General features: G+C 44.3%; 1 protein-coding gene across 9 annotated transcripts in view; it reads left to right on the top strand.

The window, feature by feature from the left end:
• SYTL5 (synaptotagmin like 5) overlaps positions 1–18,646 on the top strand; it is a 564,125-nt gene that overhangs the window by 458,592 nt on the left and 86,887 nt on the right. For all 9 annotated transcript variants that reach the window (XM_075589551.1, XM_075589552.1, XM_075589553.1 and 6 more), the window contains 2 exons: positions 617–723; positions 7,011–7,094. In XM_075589551.1, the coding sequence (XP_075445666.1) occupies positions 617–723; positions 7,011–7,094 (191 nt within the window). The remainder of the gene's footprint in view (positions 1–616; positions 724–7,010; positions 7,095–18,646) is intronic.

The raw sequence follows: 18,646 nt of genomic DNA on the forward strand, positions 1-18,646 counted from the left end.
TTGATAAGGAGGCTACTCGTGTAGTAGGTGGCTGACTCAGACTACAGAGCTGTCCTGTGCAAGCTCCTATCTAGAAGGATTTCATAAACTCTCTCTAGGGACAGAGATTCCCAAACAAAGATACAGTAAGGACTTTAATATTGTACCATAACTATTGTGGTGTATATTTAGGGGTTGGGAACTGGACAAAGCCAGCCAGCCTGATAGATAGGGCCTGGAATGTTTAGCAAGATCTCCCTATGGGGAGTAGGCATTCTTTTTATGAGTTTTGTTTTGCCTTAAAGGGACAGTGTGCCCAAATGTGTATTTGTGTTGTGGAGACATAAAACCACTCAACATTTGGTTTACCCTGAAATTGCATGTGTGGACTATTGTCTGACCTTGACTACAGGCCATCCTGCCACAGGCCTCATCTGTATTCTATACCACTTATTCAAACATGCAACCTAATACATTTTCAATGTTCAGTGGTTTTCTACGCTCAATGCAAATACATATTTGAGCAATATTTACCTCTTACAAAAGTACAATAAACAAGGGAAAGAACAAGAAGGATACATTTGCGTTGCATATTAGTTACTATAAATAGCTAATGAAGCAAAACTTTTGTTTATAGATCGCAGCAGATCTGAACTGGACTTAAGTGGCTCTTTTACAGAAGGAAATGAGGAAACAGGAAGCATCAGAAGCAGATCTGTCCCAGGAGGTTTAAACAACGAATTGGTAAGTAACACATTAAGGAAACCACAAAACAAATACATCAAGATTTATAGTCAACATAAGAGTCAACATAAGACACACGAACTTTTCCATTTTTGAAACGTGATTTCATACTGTACTGTTGCAAAGCCTTCCTTTGCAAAAGAGTAGCAAACCATTTCTATCTAAGGAGTATATATATATATATATATATATACACACACACACACACATATATATTACTATATAGCGTAAGCTATAAGATATTCAGTAGGTTATACTCAGGGCTGCACACAGATTTCCCGGGGCCCAGTTCTAGAGATTTGCCAGCCCCCACATGTCGGTGCCCCCCATTCCTCCTGTGTCAGCAGCCTTGCAAGCCCTCCCCTTTAACACCTGTATTTCTCTCCCCATCCTCTCTGTCTCTCACTCACCCCTCTCTCTCTCTTATACCCCATCTCTCCTCTAACTGTCCCCCCTCTCCACTTTCACTAAATTACCCCCTCTCCCTCAATATCCCCTTCCTTACACTCATTTCCCCCTCCTCCCCACACACACAATTCCCCCCAATACCCATACAACCCCCCTCAAACAATAATTACCCCAATACATACACAATACCCCCTCCCAATACAAAACAACTCTACCCCCCCCAAATACAGACACCACTACACACACCCTCAGATACAAACACCACTACACCCCCCACTACACCTACACCCCCCCAGACACAAACACCACCCACTCCAGATACAAACACCACTACACTCGACCTACATACAAACACCACTGCCAAGCCCCTCCAAAAAATTTCCACTGTTGCCACAGCATCTGGCCGCGGCTTCAGAGCCAGTGTCTGCCACGGTTGTGCTGCAGGGGATCCATGCTTCCGAATTGAATGCGACACTTTAATGCTTTAATCCTCAATGCTTTAATCCTCTGACGCCCTGACAGCTACTGTCGCTTGACCGTAGCTTGTCCTGTTGCCAGAGACAGTCTATCTTGCTACATCTGTAAAATGAGGAAAAATGGAGAGCACACAAGACAGTGCACTCAGTAGAGAATTCACTTGAATGCACACCACATATAAAATATAACCTTTATTGACATTACATAAAACATATATTACTGATAATGTAGGTGTAACCAAAATGTAAAAATGAGTTTGACGAACTGTCTGTCACCTGATCTAAATAGTTAACCACTAAATAGCACCTTAAACTAATGATCTAGGAGATACAAGGCAAATACAGCAGTGGTATAAGCCACCTAGGACCAGAACTAAATTGCACCAAGAAATGCCAAATAATGAAAGTACCAGGTTAGGTGCATATAGTCAATACCATAAGTATAATGTAACCTCAGATAAAATCTAGTAGAGGTATGTATCAGGGACAGGGAACTCCCTTAATATTCAAGTTGAAGTGTGGAAAATCCTGACATCACAAAACAGCGCTGCACCTATGTAGCACAAACACAGATGCAGGTGTAATCAACCTTAAGCACCACACATACAAACACAGGCACAACAGGATAATGCCAGTATGTGAGTCCCAAAATATAAATCTACCTATGGTAATGTAACAGCTGGTCAGCTGTAAAATCGTCAAGCTAAAATAAAAAGACTTCCAAGTAGGAGTCTTACAACATCACTACGTGCCCACATTATCGGTAATATATGTTTTATGTAATGTCAATAAAGGTTATATTTTATATGTAAGTGGTGTGCATTCAAGTGAATTCTCTACTGAGTGCACTGTCTTGTGTGCTCTCCATTTTTCCTGATTCACTTCAGTTCACAGTGTTGCACCCACCTGATAATTATCGAATTTTCATTAAATTAGTATGCCTCTTAGTTGATCACTCCCTATCCCTACCTGTTTTTTCATCTGTAAAATGACAGTCATTTTAGTTGTAAGATACAAGCCTGGGACTGAACATGTACAGATTTAAAAATGTGTCTTAAGCATTTGTTAACTTCCAAGATGAATACTTTGCAACAGAAGAACACATATTTACTCAGCAAAAAAACAATAACAGATTTACGACCATATTGTATAGGTAACATCCCATTTTGTGCTGAGTTAACGCAGCTCTATTGATCTAAATCAAAGATATTTTAACTAAAGATAGTTTATTAAGAGACACTTGTCTTTCCCCGTAAATTGAAGTTAAAAACGGAATTTTAGATATGCATGTCAGTGGTATATACACTGCAGTGCAAAAATGATTATTTCTCATTAATGACCATTTAATGGCCAATGGCTACTGTACTTTTCACCCCTTTTTGACCTGTGGACTCCCACTCTGTATTTGGTATAAACCCCTATGACTACATTTGTACATTTTTATTATGTACAGTATATACCACACTTACACATTAAGCACACTATTCTGTAAGAATAAAATAGTATATTACAGTACACGTTCCTCCATACTGTAAGCACAAAAGTAGTCACTTAACCCTGTCTCAGTCTTGTGATGCAATTAAGCATAACTGATTACAACAGTCACGCTCCTTCCTGCAGCACCCTAGAGAAAACAGAGTCAAATGCTCAGTTCACACTATCGATTAGTATGTATGAGAGCCGCAGCATACAGTTTTGCTTTATTAGTCGCCACAGTCTGCTGGTGTTGAGGAAACTGTGATCTTCACTGTGTGAAGTGTTAGCCAATTAACTCATATGAAAACCAAGAACAGGGGGAAAAGATAAAAGGTTCAGCAGCTGTGCAGCTTACAATACCAAAAAATAATGCACAGAAATAACTGGCTGGTGTCTATTAGAAATTAGTAATAAGAAGTATATTGCTTACTTATTTACAGTGACTTCTACTTTACCATGAACTCAGTTCTCTAAAATATTCTTTGCACAAATTCTAATTCCTTTCACTGATACTACTTCATTGTAAAATTCCTCATATACTTTGCAGAATTGATGATGTTGAAACGTTGTTTTAGAGGACTGAAAATACGCGTTTTCTTTTACTTCTATACAATTTAACTTACCACTACAACTACAGAATCACTGCAGTATTTTTTTCCTTTGTTAGGCTTAGCCCTTAACAAAAGCAGTTATCTCATAGTGTACTTTTCATACAGAGTAGGCAGGCTTTGAAACCAAAACTTGAAGCTCTTAAACAAACATAATCTTTCTTTTAAAAAAGTAATCAAATTTTTAAGGATGACTATTTCTGCCCAGACTCACTAAGCTCTGTTACGTCAGGGGTCATAACCTCATGTTATCAAAATCAGTAACAAACGTTATGTTCCCTGGGGTTAACATAAATCCACAAAGCGAAATACATGCAAAAACAATGGTCGTAAGTGATCTCATTAGCATAGGCTTAACGTCATGTGAATTAGCACTTCTTTGCGTTATCTTCAAATAACATGGCATTAAGCTTGTCTTACCTAAAGGTAGCTAGCGTTCACCTTGGACCCCCACTGTGGAGAAAAAGGGGGGAGTCTCTGCGAGTTGCCCTTAAAGGAAGGGGTGAGGCTATATGAGTGTTTCCTTAGAGAAAGGGGAAAGTCTACAGTATGTGAGTAGTCCCTTAAAGAAAGGGGTGGAGTGTCTGTGAGTTCTCTATTAGAGGGGGGTTTTGGTGAGTTGCCGACGGTGGCAGCGGGGGAGGTGCAGGGTCGCACCCGAGAGTTAGTGGAGGGTCTTGGCCCCCTGCGTACCTCCCCAAGCTACAGGCCATGTTCTCCTTCCCCTCTAATAAGGGGCTCCTATTGGGTCAGGGGGCCTTCACTTGGGTCCCCACTGGGGACGAGGGTGGCTTCTTGAGCCCCCATTGGAGCATGGGATCTGACTTGAACCCCTACTGGAGAGAGAAAGGGGGAGTATCTGCAAGTGTTTCTTGAGAAAAGGGGGGATCTGAGTTGTCCCTTAGAGGAAGGGGGGGGAGTCTGTGAGTTGCCAGTGGTAGCGGCGGGGGAGGTGCAGGGACACATCCGTGTCTAGGGGTAAGCAGAGGGACCAGACCCCTGTGTAACTCCCCTAGCTACAGGCTTGGTTCTCCTCCCCACTACTAAGGAACCCCCACTTGATCTCCCCTACTTGGCTGGGAGGTGGTTAGAGGAGTTACATGGAGTCTCTGTAAATTGGTTCCCTGTGGTAGATAAAATGGAGTTATCCTGGGGATTATGGCACAGTGCCAGAGAGGACTCTGCGGCTCCTGCTGCTTACGATGGCCTCTAAAAATAATCCTGATGGCTTTATGTGGGGAAACACCACGGGTTCGCAGGCGGCGGAGGAGGCAGCGGGGCCCAGCCACGTGTGGCAGTCACCTGTACAGGTGGATACAGGCAGCAGGAGAAGGTGGGAGGGCTGTTTTATCAGTTCCAGGCCAAAGCGTGGAACCACCAAGAGAGGTGGCTTCAGAGTCAACGACCCGGGCTGTGGGCGAAGCAGTGCTGACAGAGGAAACAACGGGTCACAAATATGAGTGGCAGTGCCTTGCAGAGAGTGCAGGCGGTCGGGAGGTATGGTGCACAGTGCTGCGGTATGGATGGTTGCGGAGCCTCCTGAAGTAGAATCCGAGGGGATAAGGCTGGATGGGCCTCCAGTGACACCACCCGAGGTCACAGTGCAGCAGCGGGGCCCAGCCGTGGTGGCAGCCACCTGCAGAGGGTGTAGGCGGTGGCAAACGCGGCAGACAGTGCAGCAGTCTGGACAACTGGGGGAGCCTCAAGCACGCTGTCCAAAGAAGAATCGGAGGTGGAAGCCATGATGGGCCTTACATGACATCACTCGAGGTGCGGGTCATGGTGCCACAACGACGCCCAGCCGTGTTGGCATCCACCAGCAAAGGTGCATGAGATGAGCAAATGTGGCAGACAGTGCAGTGGTCTTGATGGCTTGGGGAGCCTCCTGTGCACCTGTCCGAAGAAGAGTCAGAGAGGCTGGATGGGCGCACAATATGCCGCCCGAGGTGTGGGTCACGGTAATGACAGCTAGGAGAGTTGTTTGGAGGATGACGGCAAGTGGCAGGAGACGTTTCACGGCCCCCAGGAGGAGTGTGGCTGGTCAGAGAACACATGGGGTGTGAGTGTAGGACTTTGCCCCTGGTGTCTGGCCCAGCTCCCCTAAGGTTTCCCCCGGGACTGTGGCTGGTCCTCAAAGGGGGGGGGAGGGGGTCCGGGCCCTTATACCAACGGTAGCATTGGCTCATGCTCTGGGGGGTTTCAGGTCAAGCAGGTGTATGGGTAGCAGGCTGTGATGTCATAGCTGCCAGGGGCCCCTTGTGTGAAGGTCCTGTGGGGTCTGTGCTGGCCCGGTAAGGGATGGGGCCTGTGGAGGTTAATGTGGCAGGGGCTTTGGACCTGACTGCAATTTTGATGTGTGTACTTCAAGCCTTTGTAGAAAAGGGGGGATACCTGTTACAGAGGGCAGGCAGCGGTTCCCAAAACGTCCAGGCTCGGTTCATCATTAAGGGTGGTGGGAGCATGGGTCACACAGTCAGAAGCTGCCAGCTCAGCACCGGCAGGGGGTGGTGGTAACAGCAGCAGAGGTAGGGAGTGAAACGTTTGGGAACAGCAGATGCAAGTAATGTGGCGGATGTGTTTTACAACAATGCATACACGTGCCAGGCCAGCCCCTTGGGGATGTAAAGGATACAATTTGGGTGGAGGAGAATGTTGATTGCTACTTTAAAAGCATCCTGAATTTGATTAATTGACTAGCGATTTGTTTAGGTTCTATAGGGTATACTTGTCAGACATTAGTGACGATTTAGTTAATAAAGCCATGCAAGGGGGGCTCGTGAAGGGCCTGGCGGTAAAGTGCTAGTTTAAGGGGGGTTAAATAGCCCCATAGGTGGTGACAGTTGACAGTGTCAGTGTCTTTACTCACTGAGTCACTCCTTCTCCTTTTACAACCCCTTTTTACTTTTTAAAGGCTCCTCAATATTATGTTGTTGTTGGTATTTTCCTTTGTGATTGTCATCTGTAAATGTTTCAAGCAATTCTACTCATAAGCACTAATTATCCTTGTACCAAAATAATAGATATTTCTATGTGATACAGCTCCCGTCATTGCTTTACCGTAGCTAACCAATTATAAATGTTTTTCTGTAGAAACGAGACATAGGAGCATCTTCAACCACATTACATGTTGTATATAAATATGACACTTCATCGTAACTTGTTTACGGTTACAGGGAAGAACATTTTAGGAGTCCTTACCCATAATTCCCAGAATTCTGACATTTTGACTACTTCTAAAACTGTCAATGCAGTATGCAGTTGTTGTATGGTAAACTACATCATGTTATGTACAGTACCCTGACCTTCTATTTCTTTTCAGGAATACCTAGATGAAATTGAAGAAGACATTGATGAATTGATATATTTACATAAGCCCTCCAGCTTGAAAGGTGGACTATCTACTGTAAGGAAAATATTTATCTTTCCTTTCCAATGCTCACTGTATTTCTTTACCTCAGAGGTGCAGATAATTTTGACTATGCCTAAGTAATTGCTAAGTAAAAATACAGTCCTGATTGAAGGAGGGGAGGAATACCAATGAAATATTGATACTTTGAACCATTAGGGGGCATGCGCAGGGCAAGCAGGGCCCGCTCACCCCCCCAAATTGGGAACAGCTCCTCTGCGGCCCGCTCCCCCCCCGCACCCAAAGTGGGACGGAGGGGGAAGTACCAGCTCCTCCTGCGGCCCTCTTCGCCCCGCGGCCAGCTACCCCCGCGCTCCCCGAGCCCACCTCCCGTGCCCTCCCCCCCCCGAGCCCACCTCGCATGCCCCCTCCCCCAAGCCCACCTTCCGTCCCGGGCAGCTGCCGCGGGGATATTGGGGGCAGGAGGGGGAAGCGTCCGGCGGCAAGCTGCACCCACCCTGTCAAGGTAAATCACCCCACCCAGTCACTGTCACTGTCACCCACCCAGTCACTGACTGTCACCTACCCAGTCACTGTAACCCACTGTCACTGTCTCCCACCCACCCACCCAGTCACTGACTGTCATCTCCTGTCACTGTCATTCCCCCAACTGTCATTCACCCACCCACCGTCACTGTCTCCCAGTCACTGTCACCCACCCACCGTCATTCACCCACTCACCGTCATTCACCCACCCACTCACCGTCATTCACCCACCCACCAATCCTCATTCACCCAACCCACTGTCATTCACCCACCCACCCACCGCCACCCATCGTCATTAACCCACCCACCCACCCACCACCACCCACCGTCATTCATCCACCCACCATCATTCACCCACCCACCCACTGTCATTCAACTGTCATTCAAACTGTCATTCACCCACCCACCCACTGTCATTCACCCACCCAGTCACTGTCATTCACCCACCCACTCACCCAGGCAGACAGTCACATGTCTTTTGTTGAAAATATAAAAATAAACAGGTTGCATTGTAATGTGTTTTTCTGTATCACAATAAGAAAACAGTTAAGTAAAAGTTGCGCGCTTAAAGATATTTTTTCGTGGTAGGTGTGCTATGGGTTTGGGAGTGGGTGAGCTATGGGTTTTGGGGGGGGGGGGGCTGCTCCTTTTATTTGTCCCGGGCCCCATGATTTCTATTGGAGGCTCTGCACACACACCCTCCCCCCCTCTCTTCCACACGCACACTCTCTCTCCCACACACACACACACTCCCCCTTCCACACACCCCTTCTCTCTCTTGCTGGTGTGCGGCAAAAATCCTTGTAGTGAGAACGTGCACTCTTTCCTGATTCTTCCTCTCCCTACTGTCAGCCGGAAGTTGAACACAAGAGCAGGGAGAGGAAGGATCAGTGACCGAGCGGCTGCTGCTGCTGCTGAGCTAGGGAGCCACTGGGTCACTGTTACGTGAGGTGCCGCTGGGCGTGGGACAGCTGGGAGAGTTGTCCCAGCTCTCACCCCCTGGCAGCCACGGAAACCCTGAGGGATGCTCGTGGATGAAAATCACTGATCTATGTGCTGATGACCTGCAAATAAGTTAATGTATTGTTTATGTAGCGCCGGTAAGAAATGGGGGCTATATATCTTTCTCCTACTGGTGTAAGTCCTGCTAAGGGCAGGCCGCCAGTAATTATCATTGGTTTCCCCCGCTTCAAGCCCTGCCTTGATTGATGGAGGTAGGCCCCCTGACTCTGTGTGGAAGGCATGAGACACAGGGGAGGGGCCTGCTGACATCATTAGGGGTGGGGCTGACTAAACTTAGTGTTGCCTGTTCCTGTAAGAGACAAGCAGTTCTGTCCTGGGTTCAGAAGTGTTGGAGTGACTGACCAGAGGGTCATGATTAGAGTGATACCTGTGCTAGGAGGAGAAGCTAAGGCCCAGCCTGATTAGAGCTGATAGCACTATAGTGCGGTGGACCAATGCCCCTCACCCTTCTCAGGAGGTGAGGGGGGGATCTAGCCTCACCCAGAGGGTATACTCCTCGGGGTGGGTGTCGGGAGTATTGGAGCTCCATACAGCCCATCCTGTGGGGGTACAGCCTGGAGGAGAAGGAGAGGAGGACAAGACCCTGTACACTGTACCTGAGTGCTGCTGTGTATGAACTGTTGCTGCTATCGCTGGCTGAAGAATAAAGAGACATTGCTGATTTTACTAAAGACTTGTGTGTGAGACTGAAATCTCTCGCCCTGAAGCAAAGGGCTCTCTGGAAGGATTTCACCCTACATCCTAAGGGCTTACCAGAGATGGAGGCGCTGCACCGTTGCTGAGCAAGATGAAGGCATATATCCCAGAAGCCTGTCCCTGTTATCCCCTATACCATCGCGGGAGACTCAGGCCCTCCTGTTCCTCACAGGTACGCACCACCTTAGTACACGTAGCCAGCTCTCACTACACCCTAGGGGTCCAGTCTGCGACCGGGGGGGGGGGGGGACATGGGTTACATTTAGTTACAAGGACTGTGTACAATGTTATGTTAGCTAGCATAAATGAACAGGAATGAAACCAAAGTCCACTTTCAAAGGTCATGATTTGTACAAGTTTTGCTTCTTATTATATCTATTAAAATGAGCACGACGAACTGTTGTGCTGTTGGCATTTTAAAGACTGCATGCATACCATAAAATAAAAATATAGAGGAAATGTTTTACACTTGTTCTTTTTCAATGAAAAAAAAATAACAGTTTGTAAAAGGGCCATTTTTTTATAACATGTATTACTGCAAAAATGCGAGGTTCTAAGACATAACAACATAATACTTATTTTGACTCAACATCTGTGACAACTGAATAAAAACGTTTGTGTTGCAGTAAAACATCTCTAAATTGGCAGTGGCTCTGTAAATCATTTCCAACCCACATCTCCTGTCTTGAAAATAGTCTTCCCATCTTTCTTTATGCCAAATTTTCTCAAACAGTGTTCTAAGGATCGTTGGTAGTCCACAAAGACTTTCATTTATGTACCCAGAGGCTTTCCTTTTGAGAAATAGATTGCACTCTATTGCCTCCGCACCAATGTCTTGGGACAAAATCTATTCCAATGAATTTGAGACCTCCTGGATCTGATTCATGATAATTTTTAAAATGTTGTGAGACATTATGTGACTCAAAACCATTCCTAATATTCCTCACATGCTCTAAAATCCTAGTTTTCAATTTTCTTGTTGTGCGGCCCACATGCTGCAGACCGCAAGGACACTCTAAAATTACACCATAAAATTAGTATTGCAGTTAATCATACTTGAAATTGCAAAAACCTCACTTGTTTGTTTTGAGGAGAAGATTTTGCATTTGTTGATGCCATACTTACAAGCTGTGCAGGCAATACAGGTATAGAGCCCTAAAGGTTTAGTTTCTAGCCACATAGCTTATTTATTTCCATCCTCCAAAAAGGAATTCCCTTGCTTAGTTCTTAAAGCGCTAGGGGCTAATTGTCTTTTAAATTTCAGGCTTTGGTAAAAACAATTTGCGGTCTATCCGGTAAAATTCCTTTCAGGATTTGATCTTGATTTAAAATAGGCCAGTGTTTTTCAATGATCCTCCTTATCTCATGTGCTCCACTATTGTATTGAGTGATAAAGGGGATAAAATCCTTCATATCTTTGGCAAGTTTTCTGGGCTGTAATAAATCCTTCCTATCCATTTTTGTTACCTCATCTATCACTCTTATCTATTGTTTTAGAGTGATATTTTTTTAACTAAAACCCATTCCCTTGAAATGTTTGCTTGTTGCTGGCAAGTTTGGTTGGAGGTACAGTTCCTTCTAATTCTACTTACTTGTCCCTTAGGGATATTCTCCAACCATTTCTTTAAATGAAAGAGAAAAAGAGACAGCGCACAACTCTCATTGTATAGTAATATAAAATATAATGTGATAATTCAAAAGGTGGTAATATATGCAAGGCAAATCTACGAAGGCAGGTCATGATTGGGGTTCATGTTACCGCTACAGCATAGAGCAGGAACGGATCAGCACGAAATCATCAACTCCACGGATCCTCTCTCAGTGGAATAGCAGATCTTTGCACGCTGACACTCTGGCTCCTCACTCCATCGCGATCTTTGTTGGCGCTGCACCGGCACTTTTACCCACACAAGGGGACCTCCTGATGCCACTGGAAAAGTTCTTTGAACCAGATACAGTCCCGTACTGGTGCTGGTATTAACATGCTCACAGTAACCATGTTAGGAGCTATCTCTCCACTCTCGCGCTGCGGCGCGCTAGTAGTGACGTCACCAAATGGCGTCAAACTTCAACACTTGTATACACGCGTCGCTGGTACTCAGAGACTGCTCCGTCTGCATTGACGCAGTAAATGAAAAAACAGCACAAGTTGCCTACTGGAAGAAACTCCTACGCGTTTCGTAGAACTAGTCTACTTCGTCATGGTGGCCTCATGTAATTCTATGTAATTATGTTAAGCATAAAGACAGGTTGTAAGCATTAGTAAGCATGACCCCAGAAGAAGTCGAAGGACGAAACATGTTGGGCCTTTTGTGCGTCTGAGGCCACCTTACCATCTCTGAAGATCCAGAGAGGAACCCAATTAGCTGAGGGAGCTGTGACGCGTGAGGTTGACAGAAGTGCCCCCGGATGCGAGTAAGAGCCGTGGACCAGGTAGAGTGTGCAGCAGCCAAGCAGCTGATCTGGGAGAGTGGTTGAAGTGCACCCAGAGTCACTCTGTGTTGTATGTGATTCAAGTAAAGTGTTAAAGCACTATTGTCTTTGCATCTGTGTTTCCTTCTGAATATGAGGTCTGGAAGGAGTCCCTACACCAGAAAATTCTTTGGACTGTGGGAGAACATTACATATCATAAAACATTTGGTAAACACCATATTTTACATTCAGCACTCCCATATCCACTCTCCTTCCGGGAGCGCACCTCTATCCAGCATCCCAAGGATCCCAGACCCTATCATACTTCCTAGTGGTATGATTCAGAAATGAGGTAAGTTTCTCCATTAATTGGACATCATTGACTCTTCTAATAACCTCTCTTCTGGAAGGCAGGAGTGTCTTTTTCCACGCTGCTGCTACAGCACATCTAGCCGCCGTTAGAATATGCAGGATCAATCTTTGTGTGTGGTGATTCACATCTTCCATGGGTTTAGCCAAAATAATTAGGATGGGATCTAGCGGGATTTTGATATCAGTCACATCTTTTATTAATTTCAAAACTGTCCTCCAGTACGTCTGCGTTACTGGACAATAACACCAGATATGTGCCAAAACTCCTATTTGTCTACAGCACCTCCAGCATCTATCCGAGGTCCTCGGGAACACCTGTTTGAATCTTTTGGGGGTGTAATACCAGCGTAACAAATTTTACATATATTCTCTTTTGTTACCGTACATATGGAAGTTTTACCTGCATTCTCCCATTTATCTTCCAAGTCCTCTCTTGTTATTTCAGTCTGGAAATCCAGAGCCTACTGATCCATATATTTATGGTTTGGGTATCCTTTTTTAGGGTCAGCCCCTGGTACAAAAAAAGATATCAAACCTCTTTGATTTTTGTGTTTTACATAGATCTTCAAATCGTGTATACTGTATCTAGCAAAGTCCTCCTTATAGAAACCCTGACACACAAAATGTCGGACCTGCATATACCTAAACCGCTCAATTTGGGGCAGACCATACTTTCTCATCAATTCCTCGAAAGACATTAGCTTGTCTTTTTCTAACAAATCTCCTACCTCCATGATTCTTCCATGTCTCCAAATTTCAAAACCCTGACAACCTGGGTAAACCCTGGGTTACCGAACAGGGGCACGAGCCTAGAAGGGGTCGACCTTATATTTCTTTTTTCCATCTGTCAAATTTTCAAAGTAAATCCAATTACTGTTGGTTCTCACTGTCTCCCAGGCCCCATCCCAGAACTTGACCATAATAAAGAAGGCAATCAAACCGGGCATTCAAATGGTAGGCTACTGTATATAATATTTTAGAATATTTGGAACGGTCATACCACCTCCTTCCTTGGTGTCCAACATAATTGACCTAGCTTTTCTCGGTTGTTTGTGTTTCCAAATAAACTGCATAATTTAATTCTGAATTTCTTTTATATTTGAGTGCGGGACAGATATCGGTAATGTCTGAAAATAGTACAAAAGTCTAGGGAGAATATTCATCTTAACTGCAGTTATACGCCCTATCCAGGAAATACAATGAGAATTCCAGGCTTTTAGATAATTTTTTATTTTGGAGAAAAGGTCAGGGTAATTATATTTATATAATAAATTATAATCTCTGGTAAAATAAATTCCTAGATATTTGAAATCGATCTTTTTCCATTTATAGTCAAAGTGGCTCATTAGTTTAAATTATTTTAAACTATTTATATACATTATTGCACTATGTTGTGTTTTTTCTTTTTTTCATGTACCTGAGGGGAGTCTTTTGTGCTTAGGAGTGTTCTTGTTACCTTGTCTAAGGGTGTTAGGAAACACCCTCATACCAGCTGCATCTCCCCAGTGGTGTTTTTTTTTTACTTACATTTGTAATTTTATTTATCTTATTTTATTTATCTTATTTAAACACTGTTGGTGATTTGGGTTTGCGCTTATTCTCTGTGCTACCTTCCATGGAATGTATGATTCTTTGTGTCTGTAACCTGAGTATAAGTGTGATGTCCATCCCACCAAAAATTTATGTTGCATCATAATCCTAGGGCTGAGGCCCACTCACCCACCACCCAGGTCCCTAGTCCGCCCATTCTCCAGCTTCATCAATATATACTCTGCGGCAGATCCGGACTCTGGCCGCGAGCGGCAGATAGAACCATCCCTAAAATAAAATATAAAAACAAAGGGGGGAAACAAGGGGGGGGGAAGAGAACGTCAGCTGGAGTTCCAACATAGATTTTTTTGCGTCATCACGTGTTGCCAGACCACCGGTAGGGGAAACCGCTTTGGGCCCAAACTCAGAGAAACCCAGTGGGACATCTTCAAAGACACAACCGATCTTAACTCTTTCATCTCTGGGCCGTCGCTCCCTCGATCGATCATCCTCCGTATTCTCACCACGTGCTCCTCGTTGCCGGTCTGATCTATCTATAGGGTCCAGATTTAAAGCCGATAGAAAAAGAGCAGATTCCGGAGTGAGATCTGTTTGCCCTCGTGATTGACTACAAGACGGAATGGGAAGGCCCATCCCTTTTTCCTGAAGTATCGCTGTTACCGGGCGCAGTCCTCTTCATCGATCTATTGTCAGTCTGGACAGGTCCTGGAAGATTTGGATAGAGTCGTTTTCTAAATCAATTGGGCCTCTATTTCTGTATCCCTTTATAATCTTTTCCTTGGTCGTATATTGATGGAGCCTTAGGACCACATCTCTGCTTCTTTTAGGATCATCAAATCTAGGTCCCAACGCTCTGTGGGCTCTGTCCATTACAAGTTCGTTGTCTTGTAGTTGGGGATCAATTGAGAGGAAGAGCCTTTTAAGATATGGCTGCAGGGCTTCTGCAGACACTGACTCAGGGCTATGGCGGATTCGGAGGTTCTGCCTTCATTCCCTATTCTCAAGATCATCCATACAGTCTCGCATAGCTCTCATCTCTTCGCTGAGATGCAGGACCTCGTCATTCGTATTTACCTGGTTTTGTAAGGCGTCATCCATTTTATTTTCCAGCTCTGTGGTTCTCTTAGCTGTGAAGCAACCTCTGCCTTAAATTCTGTTACAGTTCTGTCCAGAGCTGATTGGAAACTAACTTGCATTTCTCTGAGCATACACTGCAGATCCTGCTTTGTGATCACTGCGTCATCCACTTTAGTGACTCTCTCTCTCAGCAACACAGCTCTCACCTCTTGTTCTTGTCCTGCAGTGTCCCTGTTAGCTGAGTTTTTCAGCATTGCTTGTCTCTCCAGGGCTTCTCCTTCTGCTCCAGCAGCTTGCTTCTCTGAGGCTGGATAAAGAAATCCTAGATGTACTCCCAGGAACACTGATGCTGCAAATTGTATGCAGAGACTAGAATCAATTGTCCAGAAATATATATTGTATAAATAATAATAAAGCAACTTCCGTTCAGAGTCCCATTGAAGAATGAATATGAATAAACATATGATACCCTGCTTGAACCCTGTATCGTGGCGTGCCACGGATGGGGGCTGCGAAGTGGTAGGGAGGAAGTGGAGTCACAACCCAGCTGCGTCCCCTGAGAAGGAACCATAAACAGCTGACCGTATCACCACCCTCCGCCACTGCCCTCAAACATTCGGAGCCACAAGGGAACACTGTATCCTCACTGCAGAGGTGCGGGGGAGATGAAAAGGGGAGCGCAAACACTCACATAATTGACACGACAGGTCTGTCTTCCATGCGAGTCCTTCGGCATTCAGAATCCAGCGATGACGTCGGGTGCCCTCTGAACCGGAAGTGAAGAGCGTGCTCCAGCCCAGGGAAGGAAGGAAACCAAAAATAGAGCAAGGAGGCGGTGCACTGCTGCCGTCAGGTATCGGAAGATAGGAGATCCACACGCAAAGGAATGTAATAATGTCTGAGACTGAGACGAAACGCGTCAGAGTTTGCTCTGTAGCACATCCTTTTCAAGTGTATATGCACTAATAAATTACAACCCTTTTATTACATTCCTTTGCGTGTGGATCTCCTATCTTCCGATACCTGACGGCAGCAGTGCACCGCCTCCTTGCTCTATTTTTGGTTTCTCTGAGGCTGGTGCTGCACGCTCCTGTGTGCTCGGGTCGGCACCATCTTTGTTTTTCTTACCCTTGTCAAACGTTGCCGACTGAACATGGCTAAAACAGGAGAGATCCGGGGTCCTAAGCTCCCCATCCTTCTTGTGCGACATCTCCGCTGCTTCCCCCACCTACCGCTGCAGTCCGTGGTTTGGGAGAAGGTGCTGATTGGGGGTAATATTACAATATATTGGCAGAGTGCACGTAGCTATCTTAGCAAACGTGCATCCGCGATGATGTCACGCGCGCGCCCCTAGCAATGCACTTCTATAACCAGGCTGTGCTGAAAAAGCTGTGGAAAATGGCAGGCATAAACTCATAGGTTTCCATGTTAAAATGGATAAGAAGCAAAAAGTGTGTGAGTGCTCATTTCCATGTCATCACCTCAAAGCCTTGGCTGTAGTGGAAGCATTGTATGCTGAGAGATTATGGGGAAAGAAAGGTTTGTGGATTTGTCTGAGGAGTGAATGTGATCAAAAGTGGTATTTTTTATTATCTGTGTATTACAAATTCAGCAAATCACTGATATTGGGAATTAATATAGCAATGGAGATTGTGCAAATATGGATGCTAAAAGGCTCAATGTTATAATTACAGCAATTCACAGTCAATGATTTATTTTCATAGCCTATGTTTAACCCATAGCATGGGGTTTATTGTCATGCTTGCCAATGCAGTCATTAAACTCATTGGCCCTTATTCTGTAAATTATAAGCGCAGATGATGTGCTATCGCAGGAAAAGTCCCGTTAGAGTCAGTGGGGCTTTCATGCGTTGGCATGTCATCTGCGCTTATAACACCTTGCAGAATAAGGGCTATTGTATGCAGAAATAAGGCGGAGTACCAATATGGTTGGAGTATTTATTTTCTTTTACTGTGTATTATATTCTAGCGAGGTACTGTAGGTCAAACCATGTTTTTTTCAAGATATTAAGAAACACGTGCCTTAAAGACTTGGGGCCTCATGCAATAAAGTCCGATACAAAAAATCGCCAGGGTTTTTAAATCGCCATTTTTGACAGCGTTGCTATCACGTTACAGATAGAGCTGCCGTTATTCGAACAAATCTCAAAATGGAATTTCGAGATATGCCCGTGTTCCTCACTAGTTTTGCCGGGGCACACTAATGGTCCATCGGATTAACACAGCAGGAGTCCCTGCTGTGTGAGTCCTACCGGGGTCTGCCTGTCTGTAATTGACGCGCAGTATGAGATAGGCTGAATCAGTCACTAACTGCGTACCTCTCACAGGCGATCGCAGGGTTTTTATTAAAATTCTAACATTAAAGTAAAGTAGCAGGGGGTCTCTTGAGTTGAACAAGGTTGATTTCAGCCTCGGGGACCCCTTTCATGACGTCACATAAAAAAAAAAACATTTTTTTTTTAACCATTTTCCACCCAAATGTGACATCACAGGCCATAGTTAAGGCTGTGACGTCTCATTTGAGTCCTGGCAGCCATCGGGTCAACATCGTGGATTTAACATGGGGTTATTGGATTAAGAGATGAAGATAAAGACAGAAGATAATGAAAAGCGAGAAATAATCACAGATGAAGAAAGAAGATGATGGAAGATTACAGAGAGAAGAATTTTGTTACCTGTCCTTGATCTTCACAGTGCATGGCGTTGGATTGTGTTTCGTGACATCACGGTACGAGAGCTTGCTGATTCCCCAGGATTCGGAGGGCCAACCCTTCTAAAGGTAAGATAAATATAGAATGTACAGTATGTACTTTCATTTTTACAGGTATTTTGATTGGATTTTTTTATTTTTTATGTTTTTCATTGCCCATTGACTGCTAATGTATTAATCTGTGCCTGTTTATGGGTACGGATGAAAACAGTGGGAGCCAATGCATTTTTGGCAAATGCATTTCTTCTATTGACCGTTTTATTTTCTATGTATTTTTATTGTTTAGATTCAATTGATTTGAATTGTGATGGCTTGTTTTTTTGTTTTGTCACAAATTGGTTAGCGATTTTATTTAATGATGTATTTTGGTGGCTACTGGTTTTAATTAATGTGTTGCCTAGTGGTTGTATGAATTAATTGTTGTGTTAGTTAATGCTTTTAGGTTTTGAATGTATTTTTTGGCTTGTGGTATGATTTATGTAATTGATTGCATAGTGGTTTTAATTATTTTATTGATATCCTAGTGGTTTTATTTCTTTAATTTATTGTCTAGTGGTTTTTTTTCGTTAATTGCTTGGTTGGCTGGTGCTTTTAATTTTTGTTTCTGGGTGTTTAGGTGCCTGTTGTATCTGTTTTATTCTTGTGTATTTTTGACATTCATGCTTTTGTATTAGTGTGACCATTGACAGTTATAGTAGCTTATCATGCCCATATTATATGGGTATGATGTACTACTATGCCACTCAATGGGTACAGGGTGTGTATAGTGGGTCCGGAGGGGGTGGTTAGGCCTCCCGGGTGGGTAGTGGGTGAGGGTGGGCTAACCCCTTAATTACTATCGCAGGTATTAACCGCTTAGGTGATTAAGGAGCTAGGGGCCATTTTTTAATGTATTGTTTCTGGCATCAGAGGACATGGCCCTGCAATATGCTGATGAGGATGCCCTTCATTTTGGCATGGGTAAGTAGAACGTTTTCATTTACTTTATTCACCCCTTTTAATTTACTTTATTTATGCTGGCTGGCTAATGTTGTGTTTAATAATGGGCAAATAATCTATTATCCATATCTGAATAATAGTTATTTTGCACGTTACTGTACTGTATGTGTTTGGTGGTGGGGGGGTGGTGTATTTATTGAAATGTAGGCCATGTTTTTGTTTTTTTAAATACAGGAGTGGAACCTCAGGCAACGGGGAACCA

This window comes from Ascaphus truei, chromosome 3 (assembly GCF_040206685.1).
Source record: "Ascaphus truei isolate aAscTru1 chromosome 3, aAscTru1.hap1, whole genome shotgun sequence".
Taxonomy (NCBI): domain Eukaryota; kingdom Metazoa; phylum Chordata; class Amphibia; order Anura; family Ascaphidae; genus Ascaphus; species Ascaphus truei.